This window comes from Abramis brama, assembly GCF_963993115.1.
Source record: "Abramis brama genome assembly, chromosome: 5".
In the NCBI taxonomy this organism is placed as follows: domain Eukaryota; kingdom Metazoa; phylum Chordata; class Actinopteri; order Cypriniformes; family Leuciscidae; genus Abramis; species Abramis brama.
The window spans coordinates 25,545,190-25,569,671 of record NC_139967.1 but is presented as its reverse complement, the minus strand read 5'-3'; the positions used below and the strand labels follow the sequence as shown (position 1 = coordinate 25,569,671).

At 40.7% G+C, this 24,482-nt stretch overlaps 1 protein-coding gene across 4 annotated transcripts; it reads left to right on the top strand.

The window, feature by feature from the left end:
- Positions 1–1,203: 1,203 nt before the first annotated feature.
- Positions 1,204–24,312, top strand: prkg2 (protein kinase cGMP-dependent 2). Of its 4 annotated transcripts, XM_084115472.1 has the most exons (20): positions 1,274–1,393; positions 2,008–2,147; positions 3,215–3,711; positions 5,416–5,582; positions 5,893–6,006; positions 6,683–6,788; positions 7,384–7,447; positions 9,003–9,080; positions 10,019–10,113; positions 10,366–10,434; positions 10,517–10,615; positions 12,866–13,019; positions 13,139–13,275; positions 13,581–13,670; positions 21,241–21,382; positions 21,466–21,629; positions 21,723–21,845; positions 21,962–22,024; positions 22,690–22,756; positions 23,331–24,312. In XM_084115472.1, the coding sequence occupies exons 3-20, from the start codon at positions 3,230–3,232 to the stop codon at positions 23,424–23,426; spliced, it is 2,310 nt and encodes a 769-aa protein (XP_083971598.1). In that variant the 5' UTR covers positions 1,274–1,393; positions 2,008–2,147; positions 3,215–3,229; the 3' UTR covers positions 23,427–24,312. The 4 variants fall into 4 exon arrangements, with proteins under 4 accessions (XP_083971597.1, XP_083971598.1, XP_083971600.1 ...); XM_084115471.1 differs by lacking the exon at positions 2,008–2,147 and having other exon boundaries at positions 1,204–1,393; positions 23,331–24,212; XM_084115474.1 differs by lacking the exon at positions 2,008–2,147 and having other exon boundaries at positions 1,292–1,393; positions 12,869–13,019; positions 23,331–24,212.
- The last annotated feature ends 170 nt before the right edge of the window (positions 24,313–24,482 follow it).

Below are 24,482 nucleotides of genomic sequence, written 5' to 3'. Positions count from 1 at the left end.
AACAAATAAAGGCTTGAATTATCTCACTTTGCATGTAATGAGTCTATATAATATATTAGTTTCACCTTTTAAGTTGAATTACTGAAATAAATGAACTTTTGCACGATATTCAAATTTTTCGAGTTTCACCTATTGATGAGAGGAGGGTGCACTGCAAAAAATATATGCAATATATTCATAGAACTTCTAATTAATGTTCTGACAAATTTTAACAAATGTGTAAAAAGCTATGATGTATTATTTTGTTTTGAGGATGGTCCAAATTCAAACGTTAATATAGGAGAATAATGGGCCTCTGTCTCCATCTACTGGTCAACTATCACACCGTCAGATTTCTAAGACGACTTAATATTGATTTCATTAGAGTTGGTATAGTTATTGTTAAAAACAATAGAATTTTGTATATTCTATTTTATTAAATGTATTATGTAGCCTAATATTTGCTGAAAGTAGCCTATGTGATGCACAGTTCATATGAATCACAGCTTTGAATGATATATTGGTCATTTCCATTGCCAGAGGCTTCAGCCACTCTGATGCAAGTCTGGTTCTGATGCGATTAAATCAATTCAGCTGCCTCTGGGATTGCTGTAATAGCACTAGCCTATATGTGCAAAATCTCTCTCAGTGTAAATCTGGATACATGATTGTAAATAGAAACGTTATAAGCATATAGCTCAGGCTCTGTAAAGTCGAGAGGATTTTGGGACCAATACAGTCTGGTTCTAAACAGTTTAGGGAAGATCAGGGCCAGGTATCACACCTTTTTTCCCTCCAGTAATTATTTATTGAAATTGTTTATGTTTTAAATTTTTTATATTTAATTTTCTTATTCATATGCATTTGTGCATCATATGCATTATCTGAGCATATGCATTTAATTTATGTTGTCCCTCTATACGGGGTAAGTTGTCACAATAGAAACTGCTGTTAAACGTCACATGCTTTTCAGCAGTACATAATGAAACAATTATCTAACAAAAAACAATAGATGAAACAGCAAACATTGACAAACATATTAAACTATTGTTTTGCCCAATAGATCTTGTCTGTAATAAACTACACGTTTAAAACTTGATATTTAAAACAACAGCATTTCATTAATCCATTAACACTTCAGCAGGCGCTTCGGTAAACAAACCAAAAAAAAAAAGAATGATTGAGTAATGACGAGAGAGAGAGAGAGAGAGAGAGAGAGAGAGAGAGAGAGAGAGAGAGAGAGAGAGAGAGAAATTAAATATCCTGCTGTCATGAAGCCATCATCACGACTGCTAGTGTAGTTATCGCGCGTGAACAGAACGGAGCTGCTGACCGGTGCTGCTGCCTCAAACACACAACACTCTCTATCAACCGTCTTCTTTTAAGAGTACAAGAGTTCCTGTATACGAAAACGGTAGGGGTTTTCCTTGTCATTTAAAACTAAACTTCATGCCTCTCAGAAGCGTTTAGTTAGATGATAAAATGGAAGAACAGGTGTAACGTCTGCATGGCTTATGCAAAAGCGCAAAGTTACATAAAAGTAGGCTATATCATTTTAAAATTAGTCATTTAGTCATTTATGTATCGTTAGAAAAAAAACACGTTTCTTTATTTTAATCTTAGCTCCAATTTATTTTATTGTATTTTTGTTTAGCTTAGCATGAGGGTTACGTTGAATATCGTATGTATTTTTCTACTGTAAAACATCCTGTTTAATAAATAACATACATCTTTCATGGATGTAAGGAAATAAAGCTAATCAAATATCCTGTGAATTCAACAACAGATTGGATGCAAAGAAAATAACTCTTATTAAGTTGCATATATAGGCTACTTTGTGTTGTGTACTTTGTGTTTTAAGTTTATGTATGGAGATGTAGGCATCTGTATGAGGTCTTGTGCTGTAAATACTGTGATTGTGCTCAAACATTCTTCTTTGTGGTGGGAGTGTCCAGTGTCCATTGTATGTTTGTAACCCAAAGTGAATTACAAAACATCCTCTTTCATTTTTTTTTCCATCAATGAAAGTCAGCAAAGAATGACATCACCAGATAGTCCGGGAAAGAGCATACTGCACACTCACGGCCACGGGGTGCTGGTGCCATCCGGTATTACTGTGCCTCTAAATTATTGATTAGGTCTAAATCACTGGGGCCAACAGATCTCTGGTAAAATGCTCTCTCTCACTCTTCATCTGAGATATGAAAATGTGGATGATCATTCTGTCTTGTGCCCCTCATAATGAGATGTACATGACAGGTAGATGAAAGGCATGGGAGGATCCCCTAACCTTTACCATCAAAGTTGTGTTCTGTAGGGCACAAATGCCAGCATTAAATCTGACAACAAAAGATCAGCACACACCCAGAAGGACCAGCAGCATTATTTATATTATTTATCAACAAATCTGTGTTGGGACAGGGACTAAATGGCAATCTTAGATTCATTATTAAAATGAATACGCCATGCGCAATCACACACATATTTAATCCTCAAGCTCTGGTTGTCCCTGAGACCTTCCTGATGTACACATAAAAAATTAAATAAAAAAGTTACTTTACTAAATTTTATTTAGTATCATACAAATATTATTAGATCTGTATAGTTATCTAAAATTAACACCAAAACCATAAAACATTTATTACTTATAAAGATTATTTATTATTATTTATTTCAGCTTGCTGCCAAGCAGCATTTCTCATTTTTGTTTGGTTTAAGTTGAAGTACTAAAATTAACAAACTAAAACAAAAAACTAAACTTAAACTTAAACTAAAATTAAACTTAATAAAATCTATATAAACAAATTTAAAACTATAGACATATTTCTAAAACTTTAATTAAAATTATAAAAAAAATAATAATTAAAAATATTATCAAAAACTATAATAGTATCTCAGTGATATTAAAATAACACTTCTATATTCCTATGTTTTATCACAAAGTAGAACTTTTCAGAAATTATTTGTTCATCATTGTTTTATACATATGGGGTCTCTGAGATGCCATGCACAAGTAAAGTAAAAAAAAAAAAAATGTTTTCAATTTGAAATTTTGTTTATAATCACCTAAATGTTAAATAAGTTTTTTCAAACCATTAAATTTACTGACAGAAAAGGGTTAAGATTGAAATATTATATCTGATCATTTTTCTTTTATCCTTTAATTATTTTAATAATGTTGTTTGATGTCATCCCACAGCAAACTGAAATTGAACTTGATCATCTTTTATTGTAGAATAAAAGTGCCAAAATGGGAAATGGTTCTATGAAGCTGAATCCTCTCAAGCAGGTCAGTGGCTCGGCCAAATCCAAAAACAATGGGGAAACAAACTCAGTTCCTCAAGTCCTCAGAGTTAGAGTGGAAGAGTTAGAGAGTCAACTGAAGAAGAAGGATGAAGACTTGAATGCCAAGGAGCTTCAGATCAAACATCTAGAGGACCAGATGGCTGAGCAGAGACAGGCCATTTCAGAGATATCTGATGCTTTGAGGAACAAGTGTCTCCAACTCAACAAGCTCCAGGATGCACTGAAGAATCAAGGGGAGTTGGGTCTCCTGCCATCACCTATCAAGGAAAAGGTCAGTCAGTGTCTCACAGGCCTGCTCAGAGATACCCTCAACAGGAGGAAAGGAGCAAAAGCTGGAGTTTCTGCAGAGCCTTCATCCAGAACGTATGATGCCAGCGGTATACCAAAGTTCTACTTTGAGAGTGCACGAGTCTGGAAAGAGCAAAGGTGAGAGATGTCATTCATTTTCTGCTTTTGGGTTCAATTTCCTTCCAGAATTTGATTGTCATTACTGGTTATGTTAGTATTTGGGACTAGGTATATTTAAGAAATATGCCTATAAATTAATACAGTAAACATTTAGACAAAATATTGCCAGTTACTTTATATTTTTGCTCCTCCAACGGAAATAGTTCCAAGCGAAGTCAAAGCGGAATTTGTTGCATGTCTGAGCAACAGCAGCAACAGTAATCTCACGATTCACTCATAAATACGTCCCTTGTTGCTACCCACTGGTGTCATGATGATGCACCAACATGGACAGTTTGATTAACTATTACCTGTTATCATAAAGAATAAATGTGGTTTAAAGGTGCTCTAAGCGATGTTGGGTGATGTCACTTCTTGTTGACGTTCGAAGTACTGTCAAACAAAACGGAGGCTAGCTCGACCCTCCCTCCTCCTCATCCCGTCCCCTCCCCCTCCCTTCCGTGCTTCCTGAAACAGGCTTTTCCGATGTAAATTCGGGACTTTTTCCCTCTTCTTTGCTATTTGTTCATCGGAACGTCGTCTCTTTGGTCGTGTGTTGACCATATAAAAATTCAAGAGAATATAATTCTAACGTTAATCGTTGTCGTTGTCTAGGACATCTCTCCTCTAGCTAACTTCCCTCTTCATGCTTCTCTCTCCTCCACTCCCCACACCCCCCTTCATGTGCACGCGCACTAACCCCCCAACCCCCACCCCCAAATCATTCTTGTCAGTTATTGGCTGGAACACTGTTTGTTATGTTTCGTGGTCCAGGCTGGGCCAGTTTGTTTTTGTTGGCGTTTGTGGAGCCTGGCCTGTCTACAGAGACCGCATTTTTTTTCAGTGTGTTCAGGGGACAGGCAGCTAGCGGATAGTGAGGAGATGTTTGCTGTATGTGACAAAAAAAAGTTCAGCCTAAAAAACGTGTAACATCGCTTAGAGCACCTTTAAAGCTGTATGTTTGTGAACATAAGGTTACCTTAGTAGGTCATGTTATGTTTTTTTTGTGTGCATATGTGTGTGGGTTTGAACAAGAATATTCATTATTGTATCAAGCATCCTCAAAGAGCTAAAATAGATGTGCCATTTGATCATGTTGGTAATTAGTCTGTGTTTTTCATATGCTAAGCTCATTATGTTGGGAGGCTTAAATTGGTCTCATCTGCCTGCAAAATACAATGCTGATATTCATTATCCTGTCTCTATTCTAACACTGAAAATTAAACAACTGGTACCTTTCAATAGCGAGAACTGTCCAATTAGTCCATCTTGAATAATTTGTTCTCAGTCAACCCATAATCAGTCCAAGACCTGGTTTCACAGACAGAGTTTAGATTAAGCCAGGATTAGGCCTTACGGTAGTTCAATTAGGACATTTAAGTAGCTTTCATAAATGTGCCTTAGAAAAAAAAAAACATTACTGGTGTGCATCTTGAGACAAAACAATGACACTGACATATTTTAAGATACGTCAGCGCAAGTTGTTTTTAGTTAAAACAGCTCAAACATGCATTTTAGTCTGGGACTAGGCTTAAACCTTGTCTGTGAAACCGGGGGTATGAGTAACAATGTCACAGCTATCACAGTTACAAGCAAAATAGTATTCCAAATCTTTCATAATCTTTTTTTGGATCTCAAATTAGACATCTTCAGCACAGTTTTTTTTACCAATATCTTTAACAGTGTAAAGAAGCTCCTCACCGATGCTTTGAATAAGAACCAGTATCTGAGGAGACTGGAAGTACAACAGGTCAAAGACATGGTGGAATGCATGTATGAGCGGACGTACCAGCAAGGAGAATACGTCATAAAACAAGGAGAGCCGGGAAACCACTTGTTTGTGCTTGCAGGTATGAATCAAGTAATTGAACTATTCCATTATAATCACACTGGTTATAGAAAACTGTTAGAAAACATGTGAAAATGTATACCTTTATGGGGCAACAATTTTGTCCACAATTTTTCTGAGAGTGTAGACATTAGTATAAAGATAATATGAGAAAATCTATGCATATGTCACTAGTTACTGCTATTCATTTCTGCCAGTTTTTCACCAATGTTATCTCTACACTGTAAATAATAATAAACCCACTTTTTGAATTAAATGCAAATTTGATCAGAATGCAACAATTTGTGTTTAAGTACCGTTTACTCTTACAGATGGCAAGCTGGATGTCTATCAGCACAACAAACTGCTGACATCAATAGCAGTCTGGACCACATTTGGTGAATTAGCCATCTTGTACAATTGCACCAGGACTGCATCGGTCAAAGGTGAAGTATTTGTGCTTCATTCTATCTCACTTAGATGTGTATGAGTAGTATAGTTCTGTTTCTGACAAATATGTTATATACTGTAACTTATTTACACCGAATTCAAATTGTCCCTGCACGACAGCACTTTGTGTGTTTAGTTCATGCTGTGACCATGGATTGGCCTCATGTAGCCACAGGCTATCAAATAAACATCAGTGAGAACTAAAACACTATTGTTTTATCTTGTAGCGTTAATCTCATTGGCTTGTCAGTAATTTTGTTTGCTTGTTTGTGTGGCCAGATGTACCGTCTCAAATGCCTTCCCTCATATTATCTTTTATTCCCACTCTTAAAAAAGAACTGGTGTGCAGTAAAACATGGTTACCCATAATGTTAAATTATAAATCAGTGTGGTGCATTCTTTCAGTGGTTAATTTTTAATGTGATAACTAAGAGTCTTAATATTTTTTTTATTTTTATTTCTTTACACTTGCACTGTTGGTGCACTGTTGGATACTTAAATATGTTCTCTACCAAGTCACCATGATAAAATTTAATCACTTCCTAATGGTCCTATTGGAAGCAGCTGTTGTTTCCTGGTTACTGAGTCACTGAAGTTTAAATGGACACCACTCAGGGAGGAACGAGGGAGCTCCTGGTATTTCCCTTACCTGTAGTTTTGTTATGATCACAGCGGCCAGCAATGTGAAAACATGGGCCCTTGATCGAGAAGTCTTTCACAACATCATGCGGATGACTGCCGAGGCTCGACACGAGCAATACCGCCACTTCCTGAGGAGGTAATCCAAACTGTTCATCCCTCCCGCTGTTTACTGTGTTGTGTAGTCAAGTGATAGCTGGACCTGAAAACATCAAAGTGCGGCTTTTGCATGAAACGTTGTTGAGATCAAACAAACAAATAAAGCATAGCTAGGAATTAGGCATTAGCCATGCTATTGATGATGTTAATGTCAGTTCACGGTCTGGTTGAAGTGACCTCTGTGACCTTGCTTATATAACTATCAGTTTAAATGGCAAACATGAAAGGAGGAAAATGCTATAATTCAATTTGAGGGCTCTTAAAGACAGTCTAATAAGAAAGGATTGAGAGATGTTATCTTATATTAGATGAAATAGAACTGAACTGAAGCAGAACTGTTCTCCATAACCATCAGTTCAGTCCGAGTCAAAGGGGCAATCTTAAATTGTTTTGTATCAGTTTAGTCATATAAGAGTCATAGATCAAAATTTAAACCAATATGTTTTTTAAACCAATATGTTATAAACCAAAATAACCAATATTTTATTTTATTTTATTTTATTTTATTTTATTTTATTTTATTTTATTTTATTTTATTTTATTTTATTTTATTATTTTATTTTATTTTATTTTAGTGTTTCACTTCTTGCTAGTCTACCTGGGGACAAACTAACTAAGATTGTGGACTGCTTAGAGGTGGTAAGTAAAACCTTTTAACATTATAAAAAATTGTTGATTCAAAAAAGCTAACCAGCCCCATCTGATCCACAATATCTATCTGTAGTAACGTTTTCAGATGTCTAAATCCAAACTGACAATTTTGGACAAGCAGTGTTGATATTGCATCTTTCATCACTTGGCCCTGTATATTGTTACCATAGTTATTTGACTAAGGCTGCGTGAAGTGTTCGCTCCAATCGAGGGGACGAGTGATTTTTGTATCAGCCAGTGTAGGCTGCTGACTGATTTATTCCATTTCTCCATGAGGGGCCAAGTGAGTTTTTCTAAAAGAGTGTGGGCTTTGTCAACTCAACGTCAAATAAGCATCCTCATGTTCTTCCATGCTGAAAAAACATCAAGGACATTCTTCTCGATTGTCGGCCCCTGAGGTCGAATGGGAGAATGTCGTTATTCAATCACTCCAATGGAGTTGATTATATTCCCCTCTCTAGAGGTAAAGAAGCAATGTAACTCAATAGGAGCCCAGATGTTTTGGACTGAAACATGCAGATAATGTGGAACTCTATCATTAAACAGTGGGGAATGGAATGCAGATGGGATGCTAGAAGAAGACAAATGTTTTGAGACCCTCAGAGGAGTGTGGCATACCTAGAGAGCTTCTCTAATGACAAATCAGAGCTCTGTCAGAAAGACAGTTGGGGATGGAGATCAGTGGAGTTCATGCACCAGAGAAATTAAAACTCAAAGAATGTCTTGGAATGCTTCTGATGGATCGCTACAATGTTCTAGAATGGTTTAATGATTCAGTTTGGCAAAACTTAAATTTGAAAAATTCTAAACAAGATTTAATCTCAAATTTCAGGTGAATCATTCCATTCCACTGTAAATAGAACGTTATTTTAGCAAATCACTGTTGCAAAAAACATTCTTGTTCTTCCATTGAATTGGAGGGATATCAGTTCAAGCACAGTGTTCTCAAGCTCTAGGCAAGTAACAACCCCCCCCCCCCCCCCCACACACACAAATTGTAGTCCCATAAACAGCTTATTCTGGAGTATTAAAACCAGTTCCAAAATGCTGTTTTGTTGTTGTTATTTATTATAAAAAGCTGAACTGTTTTAATGGTAAGTGAAGTGCTAATTTAAGGTCAACTGTACAATTTAAAGGGCTAGTTCACCCTAAAAGGAAAATTCTGTCATCATGTACACACCTTCAAGTTGTTCCAAACCTGTATGAATTTCTTTCTTCTCCTGAACAAAAATATCTTGTGTTTAGCAGAAGAAAGAAATTCATACTGGTTTGAAACTACTTGAGAGTGAGTAAATGACAGAATTTTCATTTTTGGGTGACCTAGCCTTTTAACTTCTTCTATTGAGGAAACACATTTTATGAAATTTGACAAGTATGTAAGTAAGCAATAAGTGTAGGAGACATATCTTCTTATATCATTGTGAAAGCAGACATGGCGGCCTTCCTGTTGTCTCCCTCAGGGAACCTCTCCAGGAAAATGACAGCAGTGGGTTGATGGTAAAATCAATAGCTAAATGAGTTTTGTCTTGCGTTTGCTGACCAGGAGTATTATAATAAAGGAGACTACATCATCCGGGAGGGAGAAGAAGGAAACACTTTTTACATAATCGCCAATGGAAAGGTAATTTGCAATCTATTATCATCAATTTGTTTTGTCAAAGCTTGGTTTTGTGTGTTTACTGTATTTAGCATACTATGCTTAACATTGAATCATGTCTCATTCCACGAGGTTACATAATACTTAAAATTAATTGCTACTATAATTTAAAATGTAAAAACTGATGTGCTTTAGCTGTATGATTATTATTGATTTCCTTCTTTTCAGGAACTTTTATTAATTATAGTATATAGCCCTTCATCATGCCTACTGAAGACGAGAGTGTATACATAATTTTAGGTACATTCGGTACATACACTTCCCAGGTTATGCTATGGACTCACACCATTCAATGCTAAAGCTAAACCATCAAAAAATCAAAGTGATTTATCCCATTTGAGGCACAATTTTTCCACTCCACTAATCCTCATGGACTTCACTGCAGACACCGATCTGGGTCTTTGGGAGGTTGAGCGCATTCAGATAAATCAGTAATTCGACACCGAAGGGGTTAAGAGACAGGACTCTCCACTGGGAAGCAACAGGAACTGTTTAGCATGAGCTAGTCAGGCTCAGATCCCCTGTTAATTTCTGCTCTACTGTTGCTCAAGACGGGGGGAAGGAAGATGTTTTACTGAGGGGGAGAGAATTTAATTACCGGAAATGATGGTTCTCTGCAGCCTGTCGCCACCATGTCCGAGAGTGTGTTGGGAATAAGACCATTAGTGCTGGCCACCAAAAACTGCCTATCAGAAAGGTCAAGAGGGTCATCGTGTTTTAGTGGATCATTCTATAGAGAATTGAGAATGAACGAACAAACTAACTCCATTTCTTCAATATCATTATTATTGAATACTTGTTGCGTACAGTTGAAGGATTTTAATCTGTGAATGTGGTTCTCTCAAAAAATAATATGGTTTGTTCATTTTGAAATGCAACCTCTGTCTTTCTCTGTTGCTCAGATTAAAGTCACACAGAGCACACAGGATCATGAAGAGCCTCAGATCATCAACACCTTGGGGAAAGGGGATTATTTCGGAGAGAAGGCCCTCATCAGGTGCTGTCTTTCTTCAATCCCCAGCTCAATTCTCATGTCCCCACTTTAATCCTATTTCAATAACCTTTTGGTATACAGTATGGGGACTTTTAGCATCACTGCAGTAGCAGAGAGCATCATCTTTGTCTCGTCAACATGTATATTAGTTAATAGAATATTACAAACAAATTCATTGAACTGTCATTTTAGGGGCCATTTATTCTCAGTTTATGTCTAATGCACTTAATGTGTTCCTACTTTGTCAAACTACAGTGATGATGTCAGATCTGCAAATATAATAGCAGATGAGGATGGGGTGGAATGCCTTGTCATTGATCGAGAGTGAGTTCACACTTGAAGATCATCGTCATTCAATTGATTATGTTTCTTGTAATCTGTGACAATAACAGCGGTTTTCTCTTAGAACCTTCAGTCAAACTGTTGGAACTTTTGATGAGCTTAAGAAGTACCTCCAGAGCTACGTCGAGAATTTAGCACGAGACGATAAGAAAAGACATGCTAAGTAAGTTTATATATATATATATATATATATATATTAAAACAGTGATAGACTTTATGACTCCTTGACTTCTTACCACTCCATTGTGCTGTAAAATAGCACTAAATTTTGTACTACAGGCACAGTTCTTCAAAAAAAAGAAAGAAAAAAAAGTGTTTTCACGTAAAGGTAAAAACTAGAGGCTGAGATTTATCAACAATCCCCAAGTGACAGAATTGAAGAACTGACCATAATTCACAACATGTACATATATACATATTGTATATTATATAGTGTGAATATAAGAACATCTCAACTGGTTGAAGCTATTTGGAAAATGCCAGATTTTACTTTCTGGATTTAAGCATTTGAATCTCCAATCCACCGATTTATCTACAGTGTGTGCAGAATTATTAGGCACGTTGATTTTCTGATCATATTTTATTCCCAGGCACATTTTGCCAATTCCAAACCATATTAATCTTAATAACTACTATTAATTTTGTATTTCATCATTTATAAGTGATATATAATTCTTCATGAAGGCTGGAAATGAAAAACGCCTTATATTCAGGTGTGCAGAATTATTAGGCACGTTTTCTTTTACAGATAAAATAAGCCAAAAAAGAGATTTAACTAAGACTGAAAAGTCAAAAATTATTTAATGCCCATGAGAAGGATACAATACTAATGCAATACTAGAGATTGCAGTTAAGGCATGACCATTGGACAGTGAAATGCTCATTGGGTCAGCAGGGTCAGACAAAAACAGGTGGAGAAGAAAAGACACTTGTTAACTGCAAAAGAATGAAGAATTAAGGTGAAGAATTAAGTGTGAAACCATCAGGAACCCTTTAGTCTTCAGCGCCACCATTTTCCAGAGCTGCAACCTACCTGGAGTCTCCAGAAGAGCAAGGTGTCAGGGTCTCAGAGACTTGGGTTAGGTAAAGAATCCTAAAAATGACCCCCTCTTAATAAGAATCACAAGCTGAAGTGTTGTGAAATACATGAAGACTGTTTTTTTATAGGCTTTATAGACAGACAGATTGAGAGTGACTATTGAAGGACCAGCACCACATCCTCTTCTACCACTATTTGAAGAATTCATCTTCCAGAATACGTTTTAATAGGTTTTGGGAGTTTATTTTTAGTCCATCTCCTACCCTCAAGTCCGTTTTGCAGAGATGGACTAAAAATTTACTCCCAAAACTTACTGTCAGATTCTGGAAGATGAATTCTTCAAACAGTGGTAGAAGAGGATGTGGTGCTGGTCCTCCAATCTGTCTGTCTATAAAGCCTATAAAAAAACAGTCTTCATGTATTTCACAACACTTCAGCTTGTGATTCTTATTAAGAGGGGGGGCATTTTTAGGATTCTTTACCTAACCCAAGTCTCTGAGACCCTGACACCTTGCTCTTCTGGAGACTCCAGGTTGGTTGCAGCTCTGGAGAATGGTGGCGCTGAAGACTAAAGGGTTCCTGATGGTTTCACACTTAATTCTTCACCATAATTCTTCATTCTTTTGCAGTTAACATGTGTCTTTTCTTCTCCACCTGTTTTTGTCTGACCCTGCTGACCCAATGAGCATTTCACTGTCCAATGGTCATGCCTTAACTGCAATCTCTAGTATTGCATTAGTATTGCATTCTTATCATGGGCATTTAATAATTTTTGACTTTTCAGTCTTAGTTAAATCTCTTTTTTGGCTTATTTTATCTGTAAAAGAAAACGTGCCTAATAATTCTGCACACCTGAATATAAGGCGTTTTTCATTTCCAGCCTTCATGAAGAATTATATATCACTTATAAATGATTAAATACAAAATTAATAGTAGTTATTAAGATTAATATGGTTTGGAATTGGCAAAATGTGCCTGGGAATAAAATATGATCAGAAAATCAACGTGCCTAATAATTCTGCACGCACTGTATATATACAGTGGGGTCCAAAAGTCTGAGACCACTCATATAAATGCTTCTCTTTTGTAATTTTATTACTTAAAATTACTTTATTAGAAGAACAATGGTCAGTGTCTCAAATTTGCTCATTTGTTTAGTGGCCAAGAAATAATGCAGATGTTTTAAAAAGTTTAAATAGAAACGAAACCCCCAGAATTTCTTAAACTTTCAGACCCAGCTGTATTTTTTCATTTCAGCTGTTTAGTAACCAATCCAAAATTAGACAAATTTGCCACTCTGTATAATTGTCTTAAACAGAATGACCAAAATAATGACAATCACTTATCTCTGAAAATCCTTACTTTTTCTTTTAGAAGGTCAGGAAGCTGCACCCCACCAACCACACCAGTGTCACATGATATGATAGAGCTGAAAGAGACAGAGAGCAGCTTTGCATCCACTATACCCTTCAGCTGCCTCGAGGTTATTGCCACGCTGGGAGTTGGGGGCTTTGGCAGAGTTGAATTGGTTAGAAGCTTGTTCACAATAATCACACTTCTTCTTTATGATATAAAACATTCAAAGAGAAATCATTCCCACAAAGTGAGGGAGTGAGATGAGCAATAATGATGCCTGTTTTGCTCTAGGTGAAAGTGAAGCATGAGAATGTGACGTTTGCTCTGAAATGCATCAAGAAACGGCACATCGTGGATAACAGACAGGAAGAGCACATCTACTCAGAGAGGAGGATCTTGCTTGAAACAAACTCTCCTTTTATTGTAAAGTATGTTCATCTAGTATGATCAGACTGTTTTAGTAAAGCCTGTTTAGTCTTGTGAGTTTTAGGAAATATCGGAAGTTCTTAAAGATAATCTGATCATTGAATTTCCCTCTTCATTGCTTTTGAAGAGATATTCATGATGAATCCCCTTAGTGTTCAAATGATTAAATTAAGAGAGAAGGTCCGTACCTAAAATGCTTAATTTAACCAAACATAGGAGAAAAGTCAGTGGCAGTGAATGTTACTGCAAGCTGTGAATTTCAAAACTTATTTATGTTTTGATCTGATCTTTACATTTTTGCTCTTAGAATGTACTGCACTTTCAAAGACAACAAGTATGTATACATGCTGTTGGAGGCATGTCTGGGTGGAGAAATCTGGAGTCTTCTGAGAGACAGGTGAGCTCCATTTCATGCTGGGGTGACCAAAAGCTGGACAGTCCCGGAATTGGTGTTCCTCGTCCTGCAAGACATGAGCAGTGTCCCGCATTTCAATGTTTTTTTTTTCTTCCTTGAAATTTACAATACCACAAATAGAAATATAAAAGTAAATATGCGATTGTCGTTTAAAAAAATCAATTTGCACAACCGTCATGTTCTAGCTTGAGCGGGAAAATTACCAACCAATGCACTCGTAAAGTGGGATTTTTCCTGATGAAACTGGACGGAGCCAAGGAATCAGTGTGGACCTCATCAAAACTCGTTAAAAACAGCTACACCAGCCAGCACTTCCTCTAGACACATACTGGATAAGAACATCCCGATCAAACCTAGTTTGAACAAAGTTTAGGATGCATTGAATCTGGTAAAATACATTTAATGTTTGCATAGTCTACCCAGAAAACGTCTCGGTTACGTATGTAACCCTCGTTCCCTGAGTAGGGAACGGAGACGTTACGTCGGATGACGACGATTGGGGTTTCGCTTAGAAAGCCTATCATCTTCGAGTATATAAAACGAGCCAATGGCAATGAAATGCCATGGGTCTGCGGAATTTGCATAGTGTATCTCCGCCCCACGCAGGGGGTATATAAGGAAGTGCGCGAGCAACATGCAGATATGTCTTCGCTGAGGAGCCGAGACTGAACTCAGGCGTTCCAGCGGTACAGCGGAAGTGGCAGGGAGACGTAACGTCTCCGTTCCCTACTCAGGGAACGAGGGTTACATACGTAACCAAGATGTTCCCTTTCGTTGTCACTCCGAGTTACGTCGGATGACGACGAATGGGGTTCCCAGTGTAATCACGCCACCTCTCGACTGTCTTCCAGTGCCCTTCGTAAGTCTGAGCTCCCTGTCGTGAGACTGGCACGGACGAAGGACTCCTACTTAACACAGGAATACCAAGGTACACTGGGAAGCATATCTCAGTGGAAATATGCAATTATGCCCAGCCCGAAGGGGGGGACTTAGAATACACATATGACCGCGAAGGGCTGCATATGGAGAATCACTGGGGTGTCCAGCCGCAGGTGGAATATTTCAACCCCAGGGGTGGCAAGGTGGCTTGCCAAGGGAAGACACATGCTCAGAGAGGCTTACAGTGGAAATACACATGTGGGGGTCGCCCGGAGGGGGAACCATGCACATGGAGGCACCTAGCCGAGCGCGAAAGCTGTGAGTGGCATAACTCTGGCGTTGACGTCGTCAGTGCTGGAGGAGACTCAGGGCTTATTAGGCTCACCTGAGGAGAATATCGCACGAGGAATGGCGAGCAAGCGAAGACACCTGAGCAGAATCTAGTACCGGCTAGTTGAAGCGAGTACGTGAGATGAAACTGGCTCTACTCGGAGATTGTAGAATCTCGCGAAAGTGTTAGGTGTCGCCCAGCCTGCAGCTCTGCAGATGTCTGTTAGCGAGGCGCCATGCGCTAGAGCCCAAGAGGATGCCACACTTCGAGTGGAGTGGGCCGTCACACCAAGGGGGCATGGTCGACCTTGCTGCTGGTAAGCCAAAGCAATGGTGTCCACTATCCAGTGAGACAACCTTTGCTTGGAGAGAGCCTTTCCTTTCAGCTTCCCACCATGACAGACAAAGAGCTGGTCTGAGGTCCTGAAACACTGCGTTCTGTCTACGTAAGCACGGAGGGCGCGTACTGGACAGAGCAGTGCCAAGGCTGGGTCTGCCTCCTCCAAGGGCAGCGCTTGCAGGTTCACCACCTGGTCCCGAAAGGGAGTGGTGGGAACCTTGGGCACATATCCAGGCCGGGGTCTCAGGATCACGTGAGAGTTAGCCGGCCCGAATTCCAGGCACGCTTCGTCAACCGAGAATGCCTGCAGGTCCCCTACCCTCTTGATGGAGGCCAATGCAACCAGGAGCGCTGTCTTCATTGACAGGAACTTAAGCTCCACTGATTGCAGAGGCTCAAAGGGAGCACTCTGCAGGGCAGTTAAAACCACTGAGAGGTCCCAAGAGGATACGAGGGGAGGACGAGGAGGATTCAGTCTCCTCGCTCCCCTCAGGAACCTGATGATCAGGTCGTGCTTCCCCAAAGACTCACCATCAACTGCGTCGTGATGTGCGGCAATGGCGGCAACATACACTTTCAGGGTGGAGGGAGACAGCCTTCGCTCCAACCCCTCTAGCAGGAAGGAAAGCACGACACTGATCGGGCATTTCGTGGGTTCTTGTTGTTTAGAAGAACACCAGTTGACGAAGAGGTTCCACTTCAACGCATAGGCATGTCTCGTGGACGATGCTCTAGCGGAAGTGATGGTAGCCACCACCGCTGGTGGTAGGGTACTCAAACCTACCTCCCCCCGTCCAGGAGCCACACGTGGAGGTTCCAAAGATCGGGACGAGGGTGCCAAAGGGTGCCCCGTCCCTGAGAAAGCAGGTCCTTCCTCAGAGGAATAGGCCAGGGAGGTGCTGTCGCGAGGAGTACTAGTTCTGGGAACCAGGTGCGGTTGTGCCAATACGGGGCAACCAATATTACCTGCTCCTCGTCCTCCCTGATCTTGCGCAAGGTCTGTGCAAGAAGGCTCACTGGGGGAAACGCATACTTGCGTAGGCCCCGCGGCTAGCTGAGCGCCAGTGCATCCGTGCCGAGCGTGCCCTCGGCAGGGAATAAAACAGGTCGCAGTGGGACGAGTCGTGGGAGGCAAACAGATCTACCTGTGCGTCCCCGAACTGATCCCAAATCAGCTGGACCGACTGGGGATGGAGTCGCCATTCTCCAGCGAGAGGCTGAACTCGCGACAGCTCGTCGGCCGCCTGGTTCAGGTGTCCCGGGATATAAATGGCTCGAAGCGACCTCAGATGCTTCTGACTCCATATGAGGAGGTGGCGGTCGAGTTGCGACATACGGCGGGAGCGTAGACCACCTCGACGGTTGATGTACGCTACTGTGGCGGTATTGTCTGATCGGACTAGTACGTGTTGACCCCTGAGCAGCGCACGGAAGCGGTGCAGGGCAAGGCGTACAGCCAGCAACTCGAGGCAATTGACATGCCAAAGGCGCTGGGGTCCTGTCCAGGAGCCCGCGGCAGCATGTCCATTGCACATGGCACCCCAGCCCGTGGTGGAGGCATCCGTTGATACAACAACATGCCTGGAAGCTCGTTCTAAGGGCACTCCGGCCCGTAGAAAATTGAGGTTCGACCAAGGGTTGAAGGTCTGACGGCAGGTCGGAGTCACTGGAACTCGGAGCGTGCCGTGTTGCCATGCCCACCTCGGGACTCAATCGCGAAGCCAAAGCTGAAGCGGTCTCATATGAAGCAATCCGAGCGGCGTTACTGTGGCTGCGGATGCCATATGCCCCAGGAGCCTCTGAAAAAGTTTCAGTGGAACTGCACTCTTGCCCTCGAACTGACGAAGGCAAGTCAGCAGTGACTGCGCGTGCTCGCTCGTAAGCTGTGCGCACATGGCGACCGAGTCGATCTCCATACCGAGAAAAGAGATCCTCTGCACGGGGCAGAGTTTGCTCTTCTCCCAGTTGACCCGAAGGCCCAGACGAGCTAGGTGCCGGAGCACAAGGTCCCTGTGTTCGCAAACCTGATCTCGAGAGAGCTAGGATCAGCCAGTCGTCGAGATAGTTCAGGATGCGAACCCCGTGTTCTCGTAGGGGAACAAGGGCTGCCTCGACGACCTTCGTGAAGACGTGAGGAGACAGGGCTAGCCCGAAAGGGAGAACCGCGTACTGGTATGCCTGCCCCTCGAAAACAAACCGAAGAAACGGTCCGTGTGGAGACATGGAAGTAGGCGTCCTTCAGGTCGATCGCTGCCTTCGGTACAATGAAGTAGGGGCTGTAGAAGCCAGACTTCATTTCGGCTGGAGGGACAATCTCGATCGCACCCTTCGCCAGTAGGGTGGCGACCTCCACTCTCATGACAGGGGCATTGCCACCGACCATAGTGAAGCGGACTCCCCTGAAGCGGGGAGGAGACCACGCGAACTGAATCACGTAGCCGAGCCTGATGGTTCTCGCAACCCAACGGGACAGTCTGGGAAAGCTCCAAAAGCTGTACCAGCGGGGTCAAGGGAACCAGACGTACACTGAAGGAGCAGCGAAGCGGAATGACCGGCCCGGACGTGGGTGGCATAGCGGCCCGGTGTGGGGGCACGGTCATTAGCCGCGCCCTGCCAGAGGAGGCCAGGGGAGGACCAGCGTCCCACGGGGGCGTGCTCTGGCAGGGGTCTGGCGACAGAGGGGGATGAGAGTGGTGAGGCTCGTGAGCGGAGCGCACTGTCATCCACAACCTCTTGGGGCTCGGAGGAAGGGGCATCAGTTCTTGAAACAAGAGATTCTCCCCCGGCCCTCCACCGGGGGACGGAGTGGCCCTGCTACCAACTCCTGAGAAGAACTGAGCCCTAACTCCAAGCTGCCCGTCTCAAAAGTGCTGCTTAGCCTGGCGTTTTGGCCAGCTAAGGGGCGGAGACGGGCAGTGCCGCCATCCTGCACCCCCCTCCAGCCCGGGGCCGGTGAAGACTCGAGGGGAAGAGCCGCAGGGAGGCAGCCTCAGCGGGAAGTAGACTAAGGAGACCGCACGGACGGATGACCGTCAGTGCAGAAGGCCTCAGTCCACTTCAGGGGAGGGTCGAAGACTGTTGGGCGCAGTCCTCAACCACACCGCCGAGGAGCCCAGCCTGGGACATGGGGGAGCTGAGAAAATGAATTCTCAGACCCCCTCACATCAACCTGGCTGAGCCCATTCCTGAACCACAGCTGTGGACATCACCTGGCCCCGGGATCACGCAGGTACCGATGTCGCCCGAGAGCGAGGTCAGTAATGTGCGCGGCGGAACGACCAGGCCGGGCATGGGAGGCATAGCGTCCCAGCAAGGGGGCGTGGTCGAGATTCCGCGTTCTGTCAGTGTTGGCCAGGGAAGGACTAGCGTTCCACTGCGGCCGGTTCTGACAGAACTCCCGAGTCAGCACTGCCTCGAAGGTGAAGGCGACACACAGGACCGCATGCCTGTGTCACAATAGTGACAGAGAACATACAGACCAAGATCGCCTCACGATCAAGGGCAGCGAAGGCGGAGGACGTGCAGCTCTTTTAGAGAGAGGAAAAGCTCAGCAGAGTGCTGAAGCGCCCAGGGAGAAACACACACTGTCGGCAGATCACTGCACAGACCAGCAGCAGGCAATGCGATCTCGCTGGAACACGCCGTCACACCAACACACTGAAGAGCCGCTCGTCTCGTAGAGTGAAGATGATACAGAATGGCTTGTAGGAGTGAAGAAAACTCTTGGCTCCGAAGCGAAAACATATCTGCATGTTGCTCGCGCACTTCCTTATATACCCCCTGCGTGGGGCGGAGATACGCTATGCAAATTCCGCAGACCCATGGCATTTCATTGCCATTGGCTCGTTTTATATACTCGAAGATGATAGGCTTTCTAAGCGAAACCCCATTCGTCGTCATCCGACGTAACTCGGAGTGACAACGAAAGGGAACAGAATGTTCCCCCATCTTTAGTATTTGGTTCCCGTTTGTTTATTTTTTTTGAGAACCAAATAACAACATTCTAGGAACATTCTTTTTAGGTTTTATTTTTTACAACCATAAAATAACATTTCCAGAACGTTGCAGTGAGGTTATTTTTAAATAACCTGAAAATAACTTACACAAAGTGTTCCCTAATGGTTATTTTTAGGTTATTATTTAATAACCATGTAAAATAACCTTCCAATTAAAATGTGGCTGATGTTTTTGTATAATGACCTACACAGAGCTCTGAAATTATTTTAATAGAGCATTTATGTTGAAATGAGATCAATCAAAAACGCGTTTATAATGATCAGTTTATAATTATCAGATGAATCCAACTTTATAGCTAAAATATTAAGTCAGGGTTAAGCATAGTGTGAAAAGCACAGAAATCATAAAAAACAGTAGTACGTTTGTTTCTATCTTCATTGACTACACACCTCTGATCTTGCGCCTCTTATACTATACTGGGTCGCTGGTGTGCTGCATGTTGACTGATGTACAGCGGGGTTATTAGGGGAATGTTCTGGAAACGTTTCAATAACGTTAGAATAAAATTAGGGGAAAGTTAGAATAGCGTTAGGTGAACGTTAAAATAATATTAGAAAAACATTAGGGGAATGTTAAAGTAACGTTGGAAAAACGTTAGAGCAACATTAAAATAAAGTAACGTTAGAATAAAGTTAGGTGAATGTTAAAGTAGTGTTGGAATGTTATTCTAACATTACTTTTACGTTATACTAACGTTTCCCTAATTTTATTTTAATGTTGCTCTAACGTTAGAATAATGTTAGAGGAACGTTAGAATAACGTTAAAGTAATGGTAGAATATTTAGGGGAACGTTAAAGTAACGTAACGTTAGAATGTTATTCTAACATTACTTTAACGCTATACTAATGTTTCCCTAACATTATTTTAACGTTGCTCAAAAATGGTCAGCTAGTAGTGAGTAATAAAGGGAAATAAACTAGGCGCTACTTAAGGAAATTTATTTTTATATAAAATGTGATTTTTACCTATTAGCCTGTTAATCAGTTCATTATATTTAGCAGACTGAATAAGTTCTGTAATGTAAATTACTTTGCATCACTCAAATCAGGGCAAATTGAGTGCCAGTCACAGACACGGTCACAATTTATTAAAGGGGTGGTATAATGCCCTTTTCACAAGATGTAAAATAAGTATTTGATGTCCCCAGTGTGTATGTGAAGTTTTAGCTCAAAATACCCCACAGATATTTTTATATAGCATGTTAAATTTGTCACTTTTTGAGAGTGAGCAAAAACACACCATTTTTGTGTCTGTTCCTTTAAATGCAAATGAGCTGCTGCTCCCAGCACAGAGGGCGGAGCTTCAAGAGCTTGTGTCCTTTCACCTCACACAGACATGCACTGGAAATTTCAAAAACTTTTAGCCTTTTATGTTCAAACCGAAGTCAGAAAGATGGAGAGACTCGAGAAGAAGTGACAACATGTAGACAACATTTCTGAATGGTTAGTTGGTGAACTTATGTAGCTTATGTGTAGTTATCTTCTAGTCATTGATTAGCATATTCTGTCTTGATAATCTATAAATCATGTTCAGGGGGAGGGGTTTATGTAAATTCTAGGGTTGGTGATGTCACTAACCCTGGAGGAATGTCGTGTAGTCCCTACCAGCCGTTTGTTGTAGTCCTTAAAAACGATTTCTTTAAAAGCAAATATCTCCCTTTGCTTTGAACTTTGAGCATTGTAACTTTGCAGATGTTGTTTATGCTCAAACAGCAACATTACACACTAACTAAAGTTAGAAAAGTGAAATCATATTCAACCACCCCTTTAACAAAGATTATTGGCAATTTGACATTATCATCCAACGTGATGGCACATAGGCTTTCCAACTAATGTAAATCAATATTTAAATAGTATAGTAAATCTATCTCTCCCACACGTGTCCCGCATTGTCCAGCATAATCACATCTACCTATTTCATGCACCTGGAACAGCTACAGTTTTACTGGTTTAATGCATATGCTAAAAGTTTCTGTTTTGATCCAGGGGGAGTTTTGATGAGTACACTGCCAAGTTCTGTGTGGGCTGTGTAACAGAGGCCTTTGACTACCTACACAACAATGGCATCATATACAGAGACCTGAAGCCTGAGAATCTGATGCTGGATACAGATGGATACGTCAAATTGGTGAGCAAAAGTCATTAAACTTCGCTTAGAATTCACTTTTTAAACTCAGTGCAGCGATACTGATTCCAAGCATGTTTTCTCAGGTGGATTTTGGCTTTGCTAAGAAGCTCAAGTGTGGCCAGAAGACCTGGACGTTCTGTGGGACTCCAGAGTATGTTGCACCTGAGATCATTCTCAATAAAGGTCACGGTCTCAGTGTGGACTTCTGGTCTCTTGGAATCCTGATCTTTGAACTTCTTACAGGAAGGTTTGCATCAGCTCAAGTTCTAGTGGAAAACATTTAATAATACAAATGCATGAAAGACCTACTCTAACGTATTTTATCTGATTGTTCCTTAAGCCCCCCCTTTACTGGCTCAGATCAGATGATTATATACACATTCATTCTGAAAGGAATTGAGAAGATGGACTTCCCTAAAAAGATCACCAAGAGGCCAGGTGACCTTATCCGAAAGCTGTGCAGGTATGATCATGCATCCTTCTTAAATTATTCTTATGTCTTTTACCTGTTTTCTGAAACTATGCAGGTCCCCCTGCAATATATCATAAAATGTTTTTGCTGTTCTCTTTTTTATAAAGACAAAACCCTTCAGAGCGACTGGGCAATCTAAAGAATGGAATAACTGATATTAAAAAACACAGGTAAGTGTACAACAGTCAAAATCTGGTGCTGTTTGACTAAAAAATATCCCCATTTTCATAAATTTGACTGTCTTATGCCATATGTATTAACACAAAATTAACAAAATATTTAACTATTGTCTCAAATGTTTTAACAAAATATTGGTCAGAACCCTCGGACTTTGTACACTCAAAGATATTCACTATTAAGTAGTTGCTTAGTTAGTTACCCACACAATATACTGAACTGCGGATATAGTGTGGTTGCACACTTGTTTTTGTCTTTCATTTTCAGATTTCTCATGTTTGAAAGAACACACTTATGCTTAGTTTTTCATAATGGTGCGGACTAAACTAGATGTCACCCTAAATAACCCAAGATCTCTGGAATTTGTTCCATCAGTAACACGTGTCACTCTTAATCAAATCAATCAGTAAATCTGAGGAGATTCTAATCTTGACCTTTATGGATCTTCTGGCTTTTTCTGGGCCTGCTCTTGATTGAACTTATACAGCCTTTGGACTAAATTGATGCTTTGCTCTTTTTCCTTTGCCCATAAACAGGTTTCTATCATGTTAGCAAACATTCAGTGGGCATCCATAAACACTAACTTTGAAATCGGTATAATTGTCACATACATTTTACAACAGTTATTAAATTGATGATGTTGTTCGTTGGTGTTTAGATGGTTTACAGGATTTAGCTGGAGTGGGATGAAATCCAGAAGTCTGATATCACCACTTAAAAGAGAGGTAAGACACACATCATCTAGAGATTTTTATGGGATCATGTATCCTACCATTCAAAAGTCTTTTATGTTCACCAAGGTCGCATTTATTTGAACAAAAATACAGTAAAAACAGTAATATTGTGAAATGTACAATTATAAACAACTCCTTTCTATGTTAATATATTGTAACATATAATTTATTCCTGTGATGCTAAAGCTGTATATTCAGCATCATTAATTCAGTCTTCAGTGTCACATGATCCTTCAGAAATCAGTCTGATATGAAGAATTGATGCTCGAGAAACATTCTTCTCATTATCAATGTTGAAAACATTTTGCTGCTTAATATTTTTGTGGAAACATGATTTTTTTGCTGAATCGAACATTCAAAAGAACAGCATTTATTTGAGATAGAAATCTTTTGTAACATTATAAATGTTTTTAGTCACTTTTGACCAATTGAATGCATCCCTGCTAAATAAAAGTAGAAAACCTCAAACTTTTGCACAGTATTATATCAGTACGTCATCTTGTTTTTCCCTTTTCTTTCTGATTCTCTCACTATTTATTTGACCTGTCTGTTTCTTTTTCTCCAGGTGAAGGGACCCACTGACCACAGTTACTTTGACAGTTATCCTCCTGAAGAAGAAATCCCTCCAGATGAAATGTCGGGTTGGGACACCGACTTTTAACTGACCCCTCGATGCACCCATGTGCTCAAACATTTTGAGTTAGATAAAGCTCTTCTGCCATTTGTCATCTCCAACATGCCAGCCTTTTCCCCAAGGAACCTTAGACCATGAAGCCAACAGAACCCGTGTATGTGTTGCAACAATGGACTCCTTGACCGCAGGCTGCTGTTAGTGCAGTGGGAGGCACAGCAGAGGAGGAGAGACATAAGAAAGGAATTGTTTCATCATGTTCAGATGTACTCATTCATTGCGATTATAAACATTGTTGAATTTGACTGAAACTGTACCACTGAGATGTCAGAGCAGGATCAGTCTGTGAGAATGATGTTGCTGGGGCATCATAGAGGAGGATGGTGTGAAACCATTGGTAATATTTACCTTTAGACATGCGGAACGGTTTGTGGTTTGGCAGGAGGGTGAGATGTTCCCAGTTTTAGAAGCGTTGGTGATGTCACGTATTTGAGCTCCTGGAGGTAATAACCACCTGTGACTGTGAATGCCACTGATGAGGTTTCAAAGGTTAACCTCAGCGGGTGACTGGCACTGCAGTTTGTGCAACTCCAGCAGAGTTATGTGAAAAGTAATATTTTTAGCATACTTCAGGTGACTCGAACCTCTGCATCTGAGCCAGGTATGTTTGTGCTGATGTAATGTTTGCCGCGCGCTTATTTTATCCTTGTGAATAGGAAAAGTGTGAGAATGTAGATTTTTTTTTTTTTTGTCATCCTGAAAGATTCTACAAAGATATTTTACATTAATTGTATATTAAAATGTTATCTAAAATGTAAAAAATGAGCATTTCTTCATTTCTGTTCCCAGCACATTTCAAGTTCAGCGCTTATTGCACATTAGCGATTTGAAAGTATCTATTAAATACTGGACTTTGATGTTTGTGTGGTAACTTTCCAGACCTTATTGACCCCATTAAGCAATTTACATCATGGATGTTCCATGATGCAACAATCTCAGTATAATTTTTGATTGCATAACAATGCAATCAATATTCAGTAAAGTTCTGCTTTGTTGCCAGAGTCCTTTAACACATGATAAATAAAC

What these genes read in the sequence shown, in the direction of transcription:
- prkg2 (XM_084115472.1), top strand. Translation starts at nt 3,230, where the DNA reads ATGGGAAATGGTTCTATGAAGCTGAATCCTCTCAAGCAGGTCAGTGGC. An exon ending in TGGAGTCTTCTGAGAGACAG is followed by an intron (nt 13,671 to 21,240) that starts GTGAGCTCCATT and finishes GTTTTGATCCAG; the next exon opens with GGGGAGTTTTGATGAGTACA. An exon ending in CAGATGGATACGTCAAATTG is followed by an intron (nt 21,383 to 21,465) that starts GTGAGCAAAAGT and finishes ATGTTTTCTCAG; the next exon opens with GTGGATTTTGGCTTTGCTAA.